At 50.7% G+C, this 12032-nt stretch overlaps 1 protein-coding gene across 4 annotated transcripts in view; it reads right to left on the bottom strand.

The window, feature by feature from the left end:
• Positions 1 to 3623: 3623 nt before the first annotated feature.
• The window catches only part of DGAT2 (diacylglycerol O-acyltransferase 2), a 32673-nt gene continuing 24264 nt past the window's right edge, over positions 3624 to 12032 (bottom strand). For all 4 annotated transcript variants that reach the window (XM_077963848.1, XM_077963849.1, XM_015115224.3 and 1 more), the window contains 4 exons: positions 8609 to 8813; positions 7809 to 7983; positions 6721 to 6923; positions 3624 to 4806 (listed from right to left, as the gene is read on the bottom strand). In XM_077963848.1, the coding sequence (XP_077819974.1) occupies positions 4652 to 4806; positions 6721 to 6923; positions 7809 to 7983; positions 8609 to 8813 (738 nt within the window). In that variant the 3' untranslated portion in view covers positions 3624 to 4651. The remainder of the gene's footprint in view (positions 4807 to 6720; positions 6924 to 7808; positions 7984 to 8608; positions 8814 to 12032) is intronic.

Genomic DNA, 12032 nt, shown 5'->3' with positions numbered 1-12032 from the left:
TCCTTTGTTCCTTGCTTGTGCCTACACAACTCCAAACTCTGCCTTTTTTTTTTTTTTTTTTTTTTTTTTTTTTTTTTTTGAGACAGTATTGCTCTGTCGCCCAGGCTGGAGTGCAGTGGCACGATCTCTGCTCACTGCAACCTCCACCTCCCGGGTTCAAACAAATTTTTTTTTGAGACGGACTTTTCCTCTTGTTGCCCAGGCTGGAGTGCAATGGCACGATCTCGGCTCACCGCAACCTCTACCTTCCAGGTTCAAGCAATTCTCCCGCCTCAGCCTCCTGAGTAGCTGGGATTACAGGCATGCAACACCATCCTGGCTAATTTTGTATTTTTAGTAGAGACGGGGTTTCTCCATGTTGGTCAGACTGGTCTTGAACTCCCGACCTCAGGTGATCTGCCCACCTCAGCCTCCCAAAGTGCTGGGATTACAGGTGTGAGCCACCGTGTCCGGTTGGGTTCAAACAATTCTTGTGCCTCAGCCTCCCAAGTAGCTGGGACTACAGTGTGCGTCACCACACCTGGCTAATTTTTGTATTTTTAGTAGAGATGGGGTTTTGCCATGTTGGCCAGGCTGGTCTCACCACATTGCCCAGGCTGGTCTCAAACTCCTGGGATCGAGTGATTCTCCTGCCTTTGCCTCCCAAAGCATTGGAATTGTAGCCATGAGCCACTGCGCCTGGCCTGTTCTTCTAAGAACACCTATCATTGAATTGGGGTCCCATCTAGATATTCAGTATTACCTCATCTTGAAATCTTTAACTTAATTTTATCTGCAAAGGCCCTTTTTTCCAAATAAGACTACATTCACAGGTTCAAGGGATTAGGATGTGGACATATTGTGTGGGCCACTATTTAACCCACTATACCATTCTCATATGGCCTGCCTCTCTTTTCTCTCAAGCTACCCTGCCCAAACGACGGGGAAATTAAGATGTTAATCTTAATTTGTATTAATCTGGACTAAAGTGTCAACCGACCACTAAGAAAATAACTAAAAAATATACAGAAACAAGATAATTAAAATAGTGTATTAGAAAACAGTTGTCTAACACACAAGAAGGCAGGAATGGAAAGAGAGAGGAATAAAAAAATAAGACACAGAAAACAAATAGCAAAATGACAGACGTAAATTCCACCTTATAATTACATTAAATGTAAAGAGACTAAACAATCATATGGCAAAGAGTAGAAATGTGGATATAAAAAACATCCAACACTATTATGTCTATGACACACTTTATATTCAAAGACACAAATAAGTTGAAAGGGAAAGGATAGAAAAGACATTCCATGCAAACAGGAACAAAAGAGAGTGGGGGTAGCTGTACCAATAGAGTTATACACAGTAAACTTTGGGACAGAAACTGTTACTACAAAGAGCAGCATTTTATAATGATAAGGGGTGGATTCATCAGGAAGACATAATATAAACATGTTATAAACATGCATGCAGCTAATGGCAGAGTCCCAAAACACATGAAGAACTGACAGAACTGGAGGGAGACATAAATCAGTAACAACAGCTAGAGAATTCAATACCCTGCTCTGAATAATGGATAGAACAACTACGCAGAAGACCAACAAAGAAACAGGAGATTTGAACAACGGGATAAGCCAATTTGACCTAAAAGATATCTTTATCTGTGAAACACCCTAGCTTCTAGCCTGGGTAGGAGCTGGAGAGATGTAGAAAATGTGGAAAGCAAGCCTAAGCAGCTGTGTGGCCTATGCCTGAGAGCCATCTTCAGTGCCCCCTTGTGGCTATATCTGGGAACCACAGGCAGAATCATGGAACTGACCATCTTCAGTCTCAAAGGGCAGCCCTCACCACTACACCCAAGGGCAGACTTCGTCTTCGGGGGAAAGGAGGTTCCAGTTCCTTCTCCCAAGATAACAACTCCCATCCCAAGGCAATGTTCACAGAACCTACTGGAGTCCCCCTGCCTGCACCATGCACAGCTTAAAACCAGGGTGGTCTCAGCTCTGGTCAGACCACTGAGGGCATCCCTCTGGGATTTGGGACCCGGTTGTCCCTGTTCTCCTTAGGCAGATGGCAGAGTTCCCCAGTGCACAGGCGCTCACTCTTCACCAAAAGCAGTGCTTGAGGATAACAGCCTACTTTGGTGGAGTAGCCTCAGTTAAGGCCGGGGCTTGACTTGAAGCCAGAGACTGAGGTTGCAGTCCAGCCTTGGGTCAGCCTCAGGCTCGGGCTGGGGTGATGCTGAGCCCCTCATCAGAAAAAAGGCCTTTTCCCCATCCGAAAGGAAATGGCTGTCCTCTAACCTGAGCTCTCTAGCCTGAGGCCTGCCTGGCACTAGAAGCCAGCCTCTGTTGTCCCCTCCCAGCACTCCTCTCACTGCTCTGCCCTCCTGCCCACATAGAAACTCTGGAGACACCAGCTCTCCACCCTTCCAAGCCAAGCCCCACTGCTGTCTCTGTCTCCTCCATCTTTCAAACCAGCAATGTTTTTCCAATCAGGCCTCCCTATCCTTCCCCTGCTGCTCTGCCCTTCACCACCTTCCTTTCCTGGTGACTCCCAGCCGCCCTTCAAGGCCCAGCTCAGGCGTTCTTTCCTCATGAGGCACCCCCGGGCAGGTTGGGACTTCTGGCACAGCTCTGACTACCCTGTGTATCCTCAGCTGTTCTCAGTGTTTGTCTCTGCTCCCAAGTAGCTCTCTCAGTTTCCAGCACAGAGGAGTTGGACCTGAGGGGGATGAACAACAAGGACAGGCAGGACAGTTCTGGCAGTAAGGAAGTTAGAACGAGGTCCTTTGGTCTCGGCTGGGAAGGGTTCCCAGGTGCCTAGTATTCACTGAACAGAAAGGAATTAGAAAAGAGGTGGCATCTTGAAATCACTAGGGTGACAGCAGGCCGGGCCTCTGCCTTTTTGGCAGGGAACACAGCTTGAGTGACCCATAAGGAGCCTTCCAGCTCAGCCACTGAAGGGCCCTCCAGCTGGACAGGAGCCCTTTACCACATGTGGTAGGCACCATGTGAAGTGGCTCCCAATGACCCCTGCCCCCTGGCATCCATTCCCTGGTGTAATCCCCTCCCCTCCAGTGGGAGCTGGACCTAGCAATGTTCATTTAATGAACAGAATATGGCAAAGGTGACAGGATATCACTTCCCAGGTTAGGTTGTAAGGGCCTGGGACTTCTGTCTTGCTCACACACTTCACTCCACTCACTGGCTCATCTTGCTAAGTCAGCTGTTGTGCCATGAGCTACCCCATGGAAAGGCCCATGTGGCAAGGAACTGAGAGTGGCCTCTGTCAACAGCCAGTGAGGAAGTCAATCCTGCAAACAACTGCAGGAATGGGCTTGGGAGTGGATCCTTCCTCAGCCTGGCTCCAAGACGACTGCAGCCCTGTGAGAAACCCTGAGTGGAGGACCAAGCCAAGCCTCAAATCGTGACTTGGAACTGGGAGACAACAGATGCTGCTGGAAACCATTGAGCTCTAAAGTAGTTTGTTACACAGTGATAGGTAACTAACACACCACAGCAGTGTCATGTGGGCCAAAGGTGCAAGGGGCTAGAGGGCTCAGAGGGCAGCCAGCTGGGGCCCCAGTCTCCCCCAGGTGTCAGCAGCAGATGCAGATGCAGCCCCAGCAATAACTCATAGAGGATTCTCACTTTCATTTATTTTCTAGGCATATACAAAAGTCTGACATGGTGCTATGATCTCATCAAGAGATAACAGAATACACAGGAGAGGGTTGGGTTTCCTCCCTGGCCCAACCCCCTCAGGAAGGCACAGAAAAGTGAGGCTTGGGTTCGGGGGCCACCTGCTTTGGAACTAATCTGCTGCTCAGAAGGCCAGGCCCCTTCTGAAGAGGGACCTCTTCCTCACATCCAGAATCTGTGATGTGGGGAAGGTAAACTGAGGCCACCAGCAAGTATGTGCTCCAGGCCAAGGCTGAGTCTGTGCTGCATCCATGTCATCAGCCACCCAAGAAAAACCAGTTACTCCACCTAGCTCATGGTGGCGGCATCCTCTCTGCAATGGTGCATGGGGGGCAGTCCTTTCCCCTGCACGGTGTCATTGCCACCCCCATCCTCATCCTGGAGGCCAGTCCAGGCTCTGATGTGAGTGACTGGGGGTGAGGAGTGGGTGACAGAAGGGAGATCAAACAGGAGCATTCCAGATGCCTACTACTGTCCTCACACAACAGGTCAACCGTGCTCTCCAACTCCTCCCCTTGGCAGAGAAACTGGTCCTGCAGTTTCAGGACTAGACAAGTGTGGGGTAGTGGCAATAGAGGGGCTTGTATGAGAAGTGGCTTTTGCCTCTCATCCCTAGGGGCAAAAAGTGAATCATCTAACTGGCCCAAGTCACTAATGGCGATCCTTCTTCCCCAGGCCAAGACTGAGTTTCCTCTGTCACTTCAGGAAGGGAAGAATAGAGGTTAGCTGAGCCACCCAGATTAGGCCCAGATTTAGCCACCACCTAGAACAGGGCAAACTGGAAGTAAAAGAGCTTGAATTACTGACTTTTTCCTTCTTAAAAAAGACCTAACATTGTAATGGTTTAGCAAAATTATTATAATTTCTTTTAAATAACCCACAGACACCCATGACGCTTCCAAATTTACAGAGCATAAAAGCAATTTGCAACTGGTTCCTCCAAGGAGTTGGCCCCGAAGCCTGGCTCAGTTCACCTCCAGGACCTCAGTCTCCAGGAGGCCGAACTTGGTCTTGTGCTTGTCGAAGAGCTTCACCAGGGCCTCCATGTACATGGTGTGGTACAGGTCGATATCTTGCTGGGTTGGATGCTCCAGCTTGGGGATGGTGATGGGCTCTCCCACTGCAGGGACAAGACAGAGGCTTCTGGTTAGTCAACACCCTTCCCCTGGGCATCTACCATGATGCCGAAGGCAGTGATGCTGGGCTGTGGACCTGCCATGTGGCAGGAACTGTGCCAAATGCTTTATGTGCTGCATCTCTGGTTGTCCCCTATTACAGATGAAAAGACTGAGGCCCAGGGGCATGTGAAGGGACCCACCCAAGGCCACACAGGTGCTAAGCTGCAGATGGGATCAAGACTGGTTGAACCCACTGCATTCTGCTAGGAGGGTCTATGACAGTCAGGGGATCAAGTAAACATCTTTGCTTTTGCTCTGCTCTGGGCAAGCCATTCCTGCCTCTCTGAGTCTCAGTTTCCTCCTCTGTTACATGGGGATTCTTCCTCACAGGGCTTTTCTGAGGATTCTGCGAGGAATGTGACATGCTTTAAAAAGTGTAGGCCAGGCATGGTGGCTCACGCCTGTAATCCCAGCACTGTGGGAGGCAAAGACCCGCAGATTGCTTGAGCTCATGAGTTCAAGACCAGCCTGGGCAACATGGTGAAAATCGTCTCTACTTAAAAAAATACAAAAACTTAGCTGGGCGTGGTGGTGCACCAGCTACTCAGGAGGCTGAGGTAGGAGGATCGCTTGAGACTGGGAGGCAGAGGTTACAGTGAGCTGAGATCGCGCCACTGCACTCCAGCCTGGATGACAGAATGAAACCCTGTCTCAAAAATAAAAAATAAAAAATAAAAAGTGTGGTTAAGGGCAGGAGAGGAGGGAGAAGACCAGCATTTATGATCTGTGTGTTGCTTTATTTTCTTATCCTGCTGCATCTCCATACCCAATCCATTCCTATGTCCTGTCAATGCTATTTCTGAAATTTTTCCCAGATCATGCACATCTCTTCCATCTCCACTGCTACTCCCTTGGTCCAAGCCACTGGCTACCAAAACAGCCTCTGGGCTGGTCTTGTGGCTTCCATTTTTCTAACCCATCTTCCATCCAGCAGCTCCAAGGATCATTTTAAAATGCAAATCTGAACTTCCCCTCCCAAACACTCTCTGGTAGCTCTCCATTCTCAAGGTGAAGAGCAAATTCCTTCACATTGCCCACAGGACTCAGCCCCTCCCCAGCCACACCTGTGCATGGAAATGTTCCTGCTGCCTCCCTGTTGCTTTGTCTCTATCTAAAAGTACAAGGCAGGACAAATGGCCTAGGAGCACAAAGGATCTTTATGAGCTTTGGCCCCTCAAGTCCACTGCCAAGGGCCCATGTGCTCCTGGGGGATCCATTAACACATACACACACACCTACTATAGGTAATTCTTTAGAATCCTCTAAACAATCCCAAATGCACCCAAAACAACACAGACGAGGGCCAAGTGCAATCACTGTTTTCCACTCTTCTGACAGGTCTATGCTGCAGTCATATTAAGGTTTTTCTTTCTGTTCTTCAAAAAAACTACACAATCTTGTTTCTGAACTTCACTTAGGCTATTGTTTCTGATAAAAATTCTCTTCTTCCTCTATTTTGCTAGATAATTCCTATCAGTTAGCAGTGCAAGAGTTACCTCCTCCCTGGGGTCCGCTAGGACTCCCTAGAGCACCTGCCCATCCTCATCACATTCCCCCACCAGTCCTTGCTGTAATAGTCTTCCCTGATAGACTAGTAGGTGCTGCAAACCCGGAGACTGCAGATTTTCTTTCCTTACCCATCACAGAGCTTGGTTCATCACATAGGCTCAATCCCCGACCCCTACTACTACCCTCTCTGACCAAGCCCATCAGCACCCAACACTTCAAAGTCCTCATGGCTAAGGGCATGGCCATCAGAGCCAGGTGGCCTGCACTGGAATCCCGTCTCTACTGCTGACTAGCTGTGTGGCACCCTGTGTTCAGGACAGCCCTTGGTCAGCAGGCTAGGGGCTTACCAACAGTGGTGATGGGCTTGGAGTAGGGCACCAGCCCCCAGGTGTCGGAGGAAAAGAGGCCTCGGCCATGGAAGATGCATGGGGCGAAACCAATGTATTTCTGGAACTTCTTCTGGACCCATCGGCCCCAGGAGCCCTCCTCGAAGATCACCTGCTTGTACACTTCATTCTCTCCAAAGGAGTACATGGGAACCAGGTCGGCTCTGGAAGGGAGAGGCCAGGGTCTGTCATACCCTAATTACTGGCTTCAGTTTCTGTCAGCCTAGAGGCCCTGGACACTGGCCAAGTGTCCCCCTCCAACTGGGTATACCAGAATCACCTGGAGTGTCCCAAGTTCACATGACCCCTCTCTACCAGGTTCTGATGGGCCTTCTGCCCCACTGCTAGTGACTGGGGAGCATACAGAGCTCTGGGCCCCCCAGGCAAAGGGAAGGCTGAGCATCCTGCTCTGGAATGCCTGTTTTCCACCTCCTCCTGCAGGGCCTGCCTCTGCCAGGAAGTTCTCCCTGTCCCCCAGCCAACCCAGGTCTCTCTCAGCCCTGGACTCACCATTGTGTCACAGTCTCAGCACACTGTGTTGTCACTGTCTGTACCTCCACCCTTCCCTACCCTTGGTGCTCCCTGAAGGCAGGGACTGGGTCCAATTTGAATGGGTCCCCAGGGGCTGGCCCAGGGCTGAGCCTGAAGGGCAGCCTCTTCTTCCAAAGCCTGAGGTAAGGCCCCCAGGGGACAGAGAAAAGAGCTGCTGTCCCCCAGTCACATTCCATGCCACCCTCCTTCCTGACCTCCTGGTCTCCCAGCAAAATGATGTATTCTGGCCCCAGGTGGTCCAGTCCGGCATATAAGCCTGGACTCTTGGCCCACCTGCAAGGGCCCCCAGGCAACAGGTTGCATCTGTGCCCACCCAGACACACATGGGCAAACTTGGCCCACACTGTGCAGTCTGGGCTCCAACATCATCCCCTCCCCAACAGAATGACTGACTCCCTTCCATGCCTTCCTGGGGTCTGGGTCCTGTCTTCAGGGGCCAAGGAGTCTGCTGCCCTGTGCTGAGGGACACTGGAGGGAGTGAGTGTGTGTGTACTCACCCATGGCGCAGGGCCAGTTTCACAAAGCCCTTGCGGTTCCGCAGGGTGACTGCATTCTTGCCAGGCATGGAGCTCAGAGACTCAGCCGCACCCCCCACCACGATGATGATAGCATTGCCACTCCCATTCTTTGAAAGCAAATAGTCTATGGTGTCCCGGTTGACAGGGCAGATACCTGGGGGGAGGGAAGGACGCACAGTCAGGGTTGCCCATGGATCCACTCCCCATCCCCAGCACACAGTCACGTGTAAAACACAAAGAACCCTGGTCTTGGCCCCAGACCTAGCCCAGTCCCTTTGGAGTTGTCTGGTTCTGTGTAAGCTATTCATTTTTCTGAGCCTCAGTTTCCTCATCTGTAAAATGCAGCTAATGATACAAGGTTGTTTTGGGAACTCATGCATTTGGCAAACATTCCCTGGGCCCTAATCCTGCCAAGTCAGTGCAAGGTGTTGGGGATCCCAATGCATCAGTCTGGTGGGAAGTCCCAGGTGGATGGACAATTACAGTGCCATGGACAACAATCAGATTGTATAGAGGGCAACACAAGGGCTGGGGATCCCTGGAAAAGGGGGTCAAAGAAGGCTTCCTAGGGAAGTTGTTATCCGAGTTGAATTCTGAAGACCATATGGACAGCTCTCCTCCTCAGCCCTGACCCACCATGTCTGCAGCAGGTCGCATCTCCCAATGCAGGCCCAGCACCAAGGAATGGTGTGTTGGCTCCCTGTGTCACCCTGCTCGATGGAGAGGCTCAGGCCTTGACAACAGTGCCCAGCAGGAGCAAGCAGGGGGTGGATTCTCACCTCCAGACATCAGGTACTCCCTCAACACAGGCAATCGGAAGTTGCCCGCCAGTGTAGCCAGGTAAGGCCGTATGCCTGGGAACTTCTTGCTCACTTCTGTGGCCTCTGTGCTGAAGTTGCAGAAGGCACCCAGGCCCATGATGCCATGGGGGTGGTATCCAAAGATATAGTTCCTGGTGGTCAGCAGGTTGTGTGTCTTCACCAGCTGCAAGGATGACCTTGGGTCAGAGGAAACTGGCTGGGAGAGGGATCCCAGGGCATACCCAGAGGGTAGGGAGGGACTGGATGTGTCATTTCCCCTGGGCCTCCATGGGCCTGAGGGCTGCTGCAATGACTCTCCACACCTGACCTCAGACTCTCATCCCCAGGGCTACAGTGCTGGTGTTGGGCAGTCACCATTTGCGCTATGGCTCTCTGGGAAGGGGTGGGTAATGTTTGCCCTTGTTCCTCTCAGTCCCCAGCCAAGCACACAGTTCTTCTTTGCACTCTGCCAGCCTCCGGCATTCCCTCCCTCTGGGCCCATCCTCTTCGCCACAGCCAGAGTGATTATTCTAAAACTCAAATCCAACCCTTGTCACTCTCAGACTGGAAAGGGTGTCTGGCTTCATATGAGTAAGGTCCAAGTTCCTGAGTTTGGCAACCAGGGCCTTGGCTGCAAGCTCTGCCCCCACTGTCAGTCTCTCCAAACTATGAGCTCCTTGGAGGTAAGGTTTACTTGGCCCTGTGCTCTGTGGGCTCCTCCACAGTTCACAGAATGAGACAGGCAGCCCACCTCCTACTCCCCTGGCCTGGAAAAGGGACACTGGCTGGCTCAAATGGAAACTTTCCCACAGTCAGCTGGGCTCAGCTCAGGTTCTGAGGCAGGAAGGACAAGCGACAGCCCTGTGCCAGCCAGCCTAGGGTAGAGGTCAGTTGTAAGGCTGTAGCAGCTGAGAACCTGACCTGTGGTACTAAGGACACTGGGCTGCTCCAAACGATGACTGGCTTCCTCAGGGCCCACCCGCTGCCCTGGGGCTGGTGCTTGGAGGGGTGGGTGATGCAGTGTCCCTAAACCCTAAGCCATGAGAGGCAGAGCCTGTGACACCTACCCAGCGTTACAAGGAACAAGATGGGGGTGGAGGAGGCTGAGAGAGACAATGAGTAAGGGTATTCTGCTCATAAAAACATTACTTTTATTCTGATTAGAAAAATAATAGGGCCAGGCATGGTGGCTCATGCCTATTATCCCAACACTTTGGGAGGCCAAGGTGGGAGGACTGCTTCAGCTCAGGAGTTTGAGACCAGCCTGGGCAACATGGTGAAACCCTCATCTCTACAAAAATACAGAAATTAACTGGGCATAGTGGCACACACCTGTGGTCCCAGCTACTCAGGAGGCTGAGGTGGAAAGATGGCTTGAGCCCAGGAGGCAGAGGCTGTAGTAAACCAAGATTGAGCCACTGCAGTCAAGCCTGAGTGACAGAGTAAGAAGAAAGGAAAGAAGAAAAGGAAGAAAGGAAGGAGGAAAGGAAAGGAAAGGAAAGGAAAGGAAAGGAAAGGAAAGGAAAGGAAAGGAAAGGAAAGGAAAGGACAGGGAAATAAAGGAGAAGAAAAGAAAGCAGAGGGAAAGAAAATAAAGAAATTCCTAAAGAATTTTACAAATATAGGAAAGCAAAAAGAAAATTTAAAAAAATTCATATTTCCATCCAGATGAAACAATCTGACTCACTGAGTCCTTTTTCTACTCAAAAATATACATGCTCTTTTTCAAAATCCACAAAATTGAGGTTATATGGGTTGATATCATTTTTATATCATTTTCCACCAAACATATAGCTATCTGTCCTTATCAAAATCCCTCAGTTCCATGTCTTCTCGTGGCTGCATTCGTATTCTACAGCACAGCTCTCCTACATGTAACAGCACCGACTCAAACCCTGTTTGATGGACATTTAAAAAACTTCCAAAATTTCCCTCTTAGAAGTAATGCTTCAATAAATACCTTATCTTTGTCCACATATCTGATTGTTTTTGTGAAACAAACTTCTAGAAATACAATTCCTGGATAACAAGGAATGAACACGTTGGTCTTTTTGGCTGCCCTGCCTCAAGAGAAGTGATATCAATGACACTCCCACCTGAGTGCTGCAAAGTGCCCCTTCCCTGAACTGGTGCCACCTGGAAGCAGAGTCACTGGCCACCAGCAGAACGTCAAGAGCCCAGGTTTTCTGTGACTCTAGATTTGGGAGCCTCCTGGCAGAGTTGAAGGACCTTGTGTGCAGCTCTGGGGGAGAGGATGCTGGTGGTGACCTTGGAAAATTGAAATCCCAATCTTTAGGTGACAGAGAGGATGGAAAAGGGTGGCTGGCACCATTCTCAGCTCTGACGCTGCCAGTCTATGCAAATGTGAGCAAGACTCCCTCTCATCCCCACCGCTTGGGGGACTGATGCTCTTTCTCCCGTTTTGCCCTTGGCAAACAGATTAAAGTTGCTCCAAAACCCAACCAACTCTCAGCTACTCCCCAAATAAATGGGAAACAGCAGCAGTCTAATCCATGGCTAATGGGGCTTGGGACAGTGAGCAGATCTCAAAATCTCGTTTATGTGAGCTCTGTAGGATTGCTGTTCCAATGTTTTGCCTCCTAACAAGCAGGTCTGCCTACCAAATTAGCTCTCAGTGAAGCTGGAGTTAAAAAGCTCCTTGTGGGCCGGGCACGGTGGCTCAAGCCTGTAATCCCAGCACTTTGGGAGGCCAAGATGGGCGGATCACAAGGTCAGGAGATCAAGACCATCCTGGCTAACATGGTGAAACCCCGTCTCTACTAAAAAATACAAAAAAAACTAGCTGGGCGAGGTGGCGGGCGCCTGTAGTCCCAGCTAATGTAGTCCCAGCTACTTCACAGGCTGAGGCAGGAGAATGGCGTAAACCTGGGAGGCGGAGCTTGCAGTGAGCTGAGATTCGGCCACTGCACTCCAGCCTGGGCGACAGAGCAAGACTCCGTCTCAAAAAAAAAAAAAAAAAAGGCTCCTTGTGCTAGTTTTGATGAAAAAGGCAGGCAGGCATTGAGGGAAGAGCTGGGGCAGCCAATACCGGGTGGGAAACTTGGAAACTTGCTCCTGAGCTGATGGCCAGGCCTGGGATAGTTACCCCAGCAGGTGACCATCACGGCATGCAGCATCTTTTTGTCCCCTTCCTATGGCTACCCCCACCTTCCCATCGGGCCTTGATAACCAGGAACACACAACACAGCATGGGCTGGCAGAGCTCTGAAAGGTCTAAGCCATTCCTTGGATGACAGGAGGGAAGCTGAGGCCTAGAGAAGGGAACTGCACTTCCCCTGTGGAGGTCACAGCAAATTATCCTGCATGTCTGCAGCAGGCCAGTCACTGCACTTTTCCCTGGGCTGCTGGATGAAGACGTGTCACCCAGTGGGCCCCAGGTGGC

This window comes from Macaca mulatta, chromosome 14, assembly GCF_049350105.2.
Source record: "Macaca mulatta isolate MMU2019108-1 chromosome 14, T2T-MMU8v2.0, whole genome shotgun sequence".
In the NCBI taxonomy this organism is placed as follows: Eukaryota; Metazoa; Chordata; class Mammalia; order Primates; family Cercopithecidae; genus Macaca; species Macaca mulatta.
Note: the sequence above shows the minus strand (reverse complement) of the source record. Positions and strands in the feature narration are given on the sequence as shown.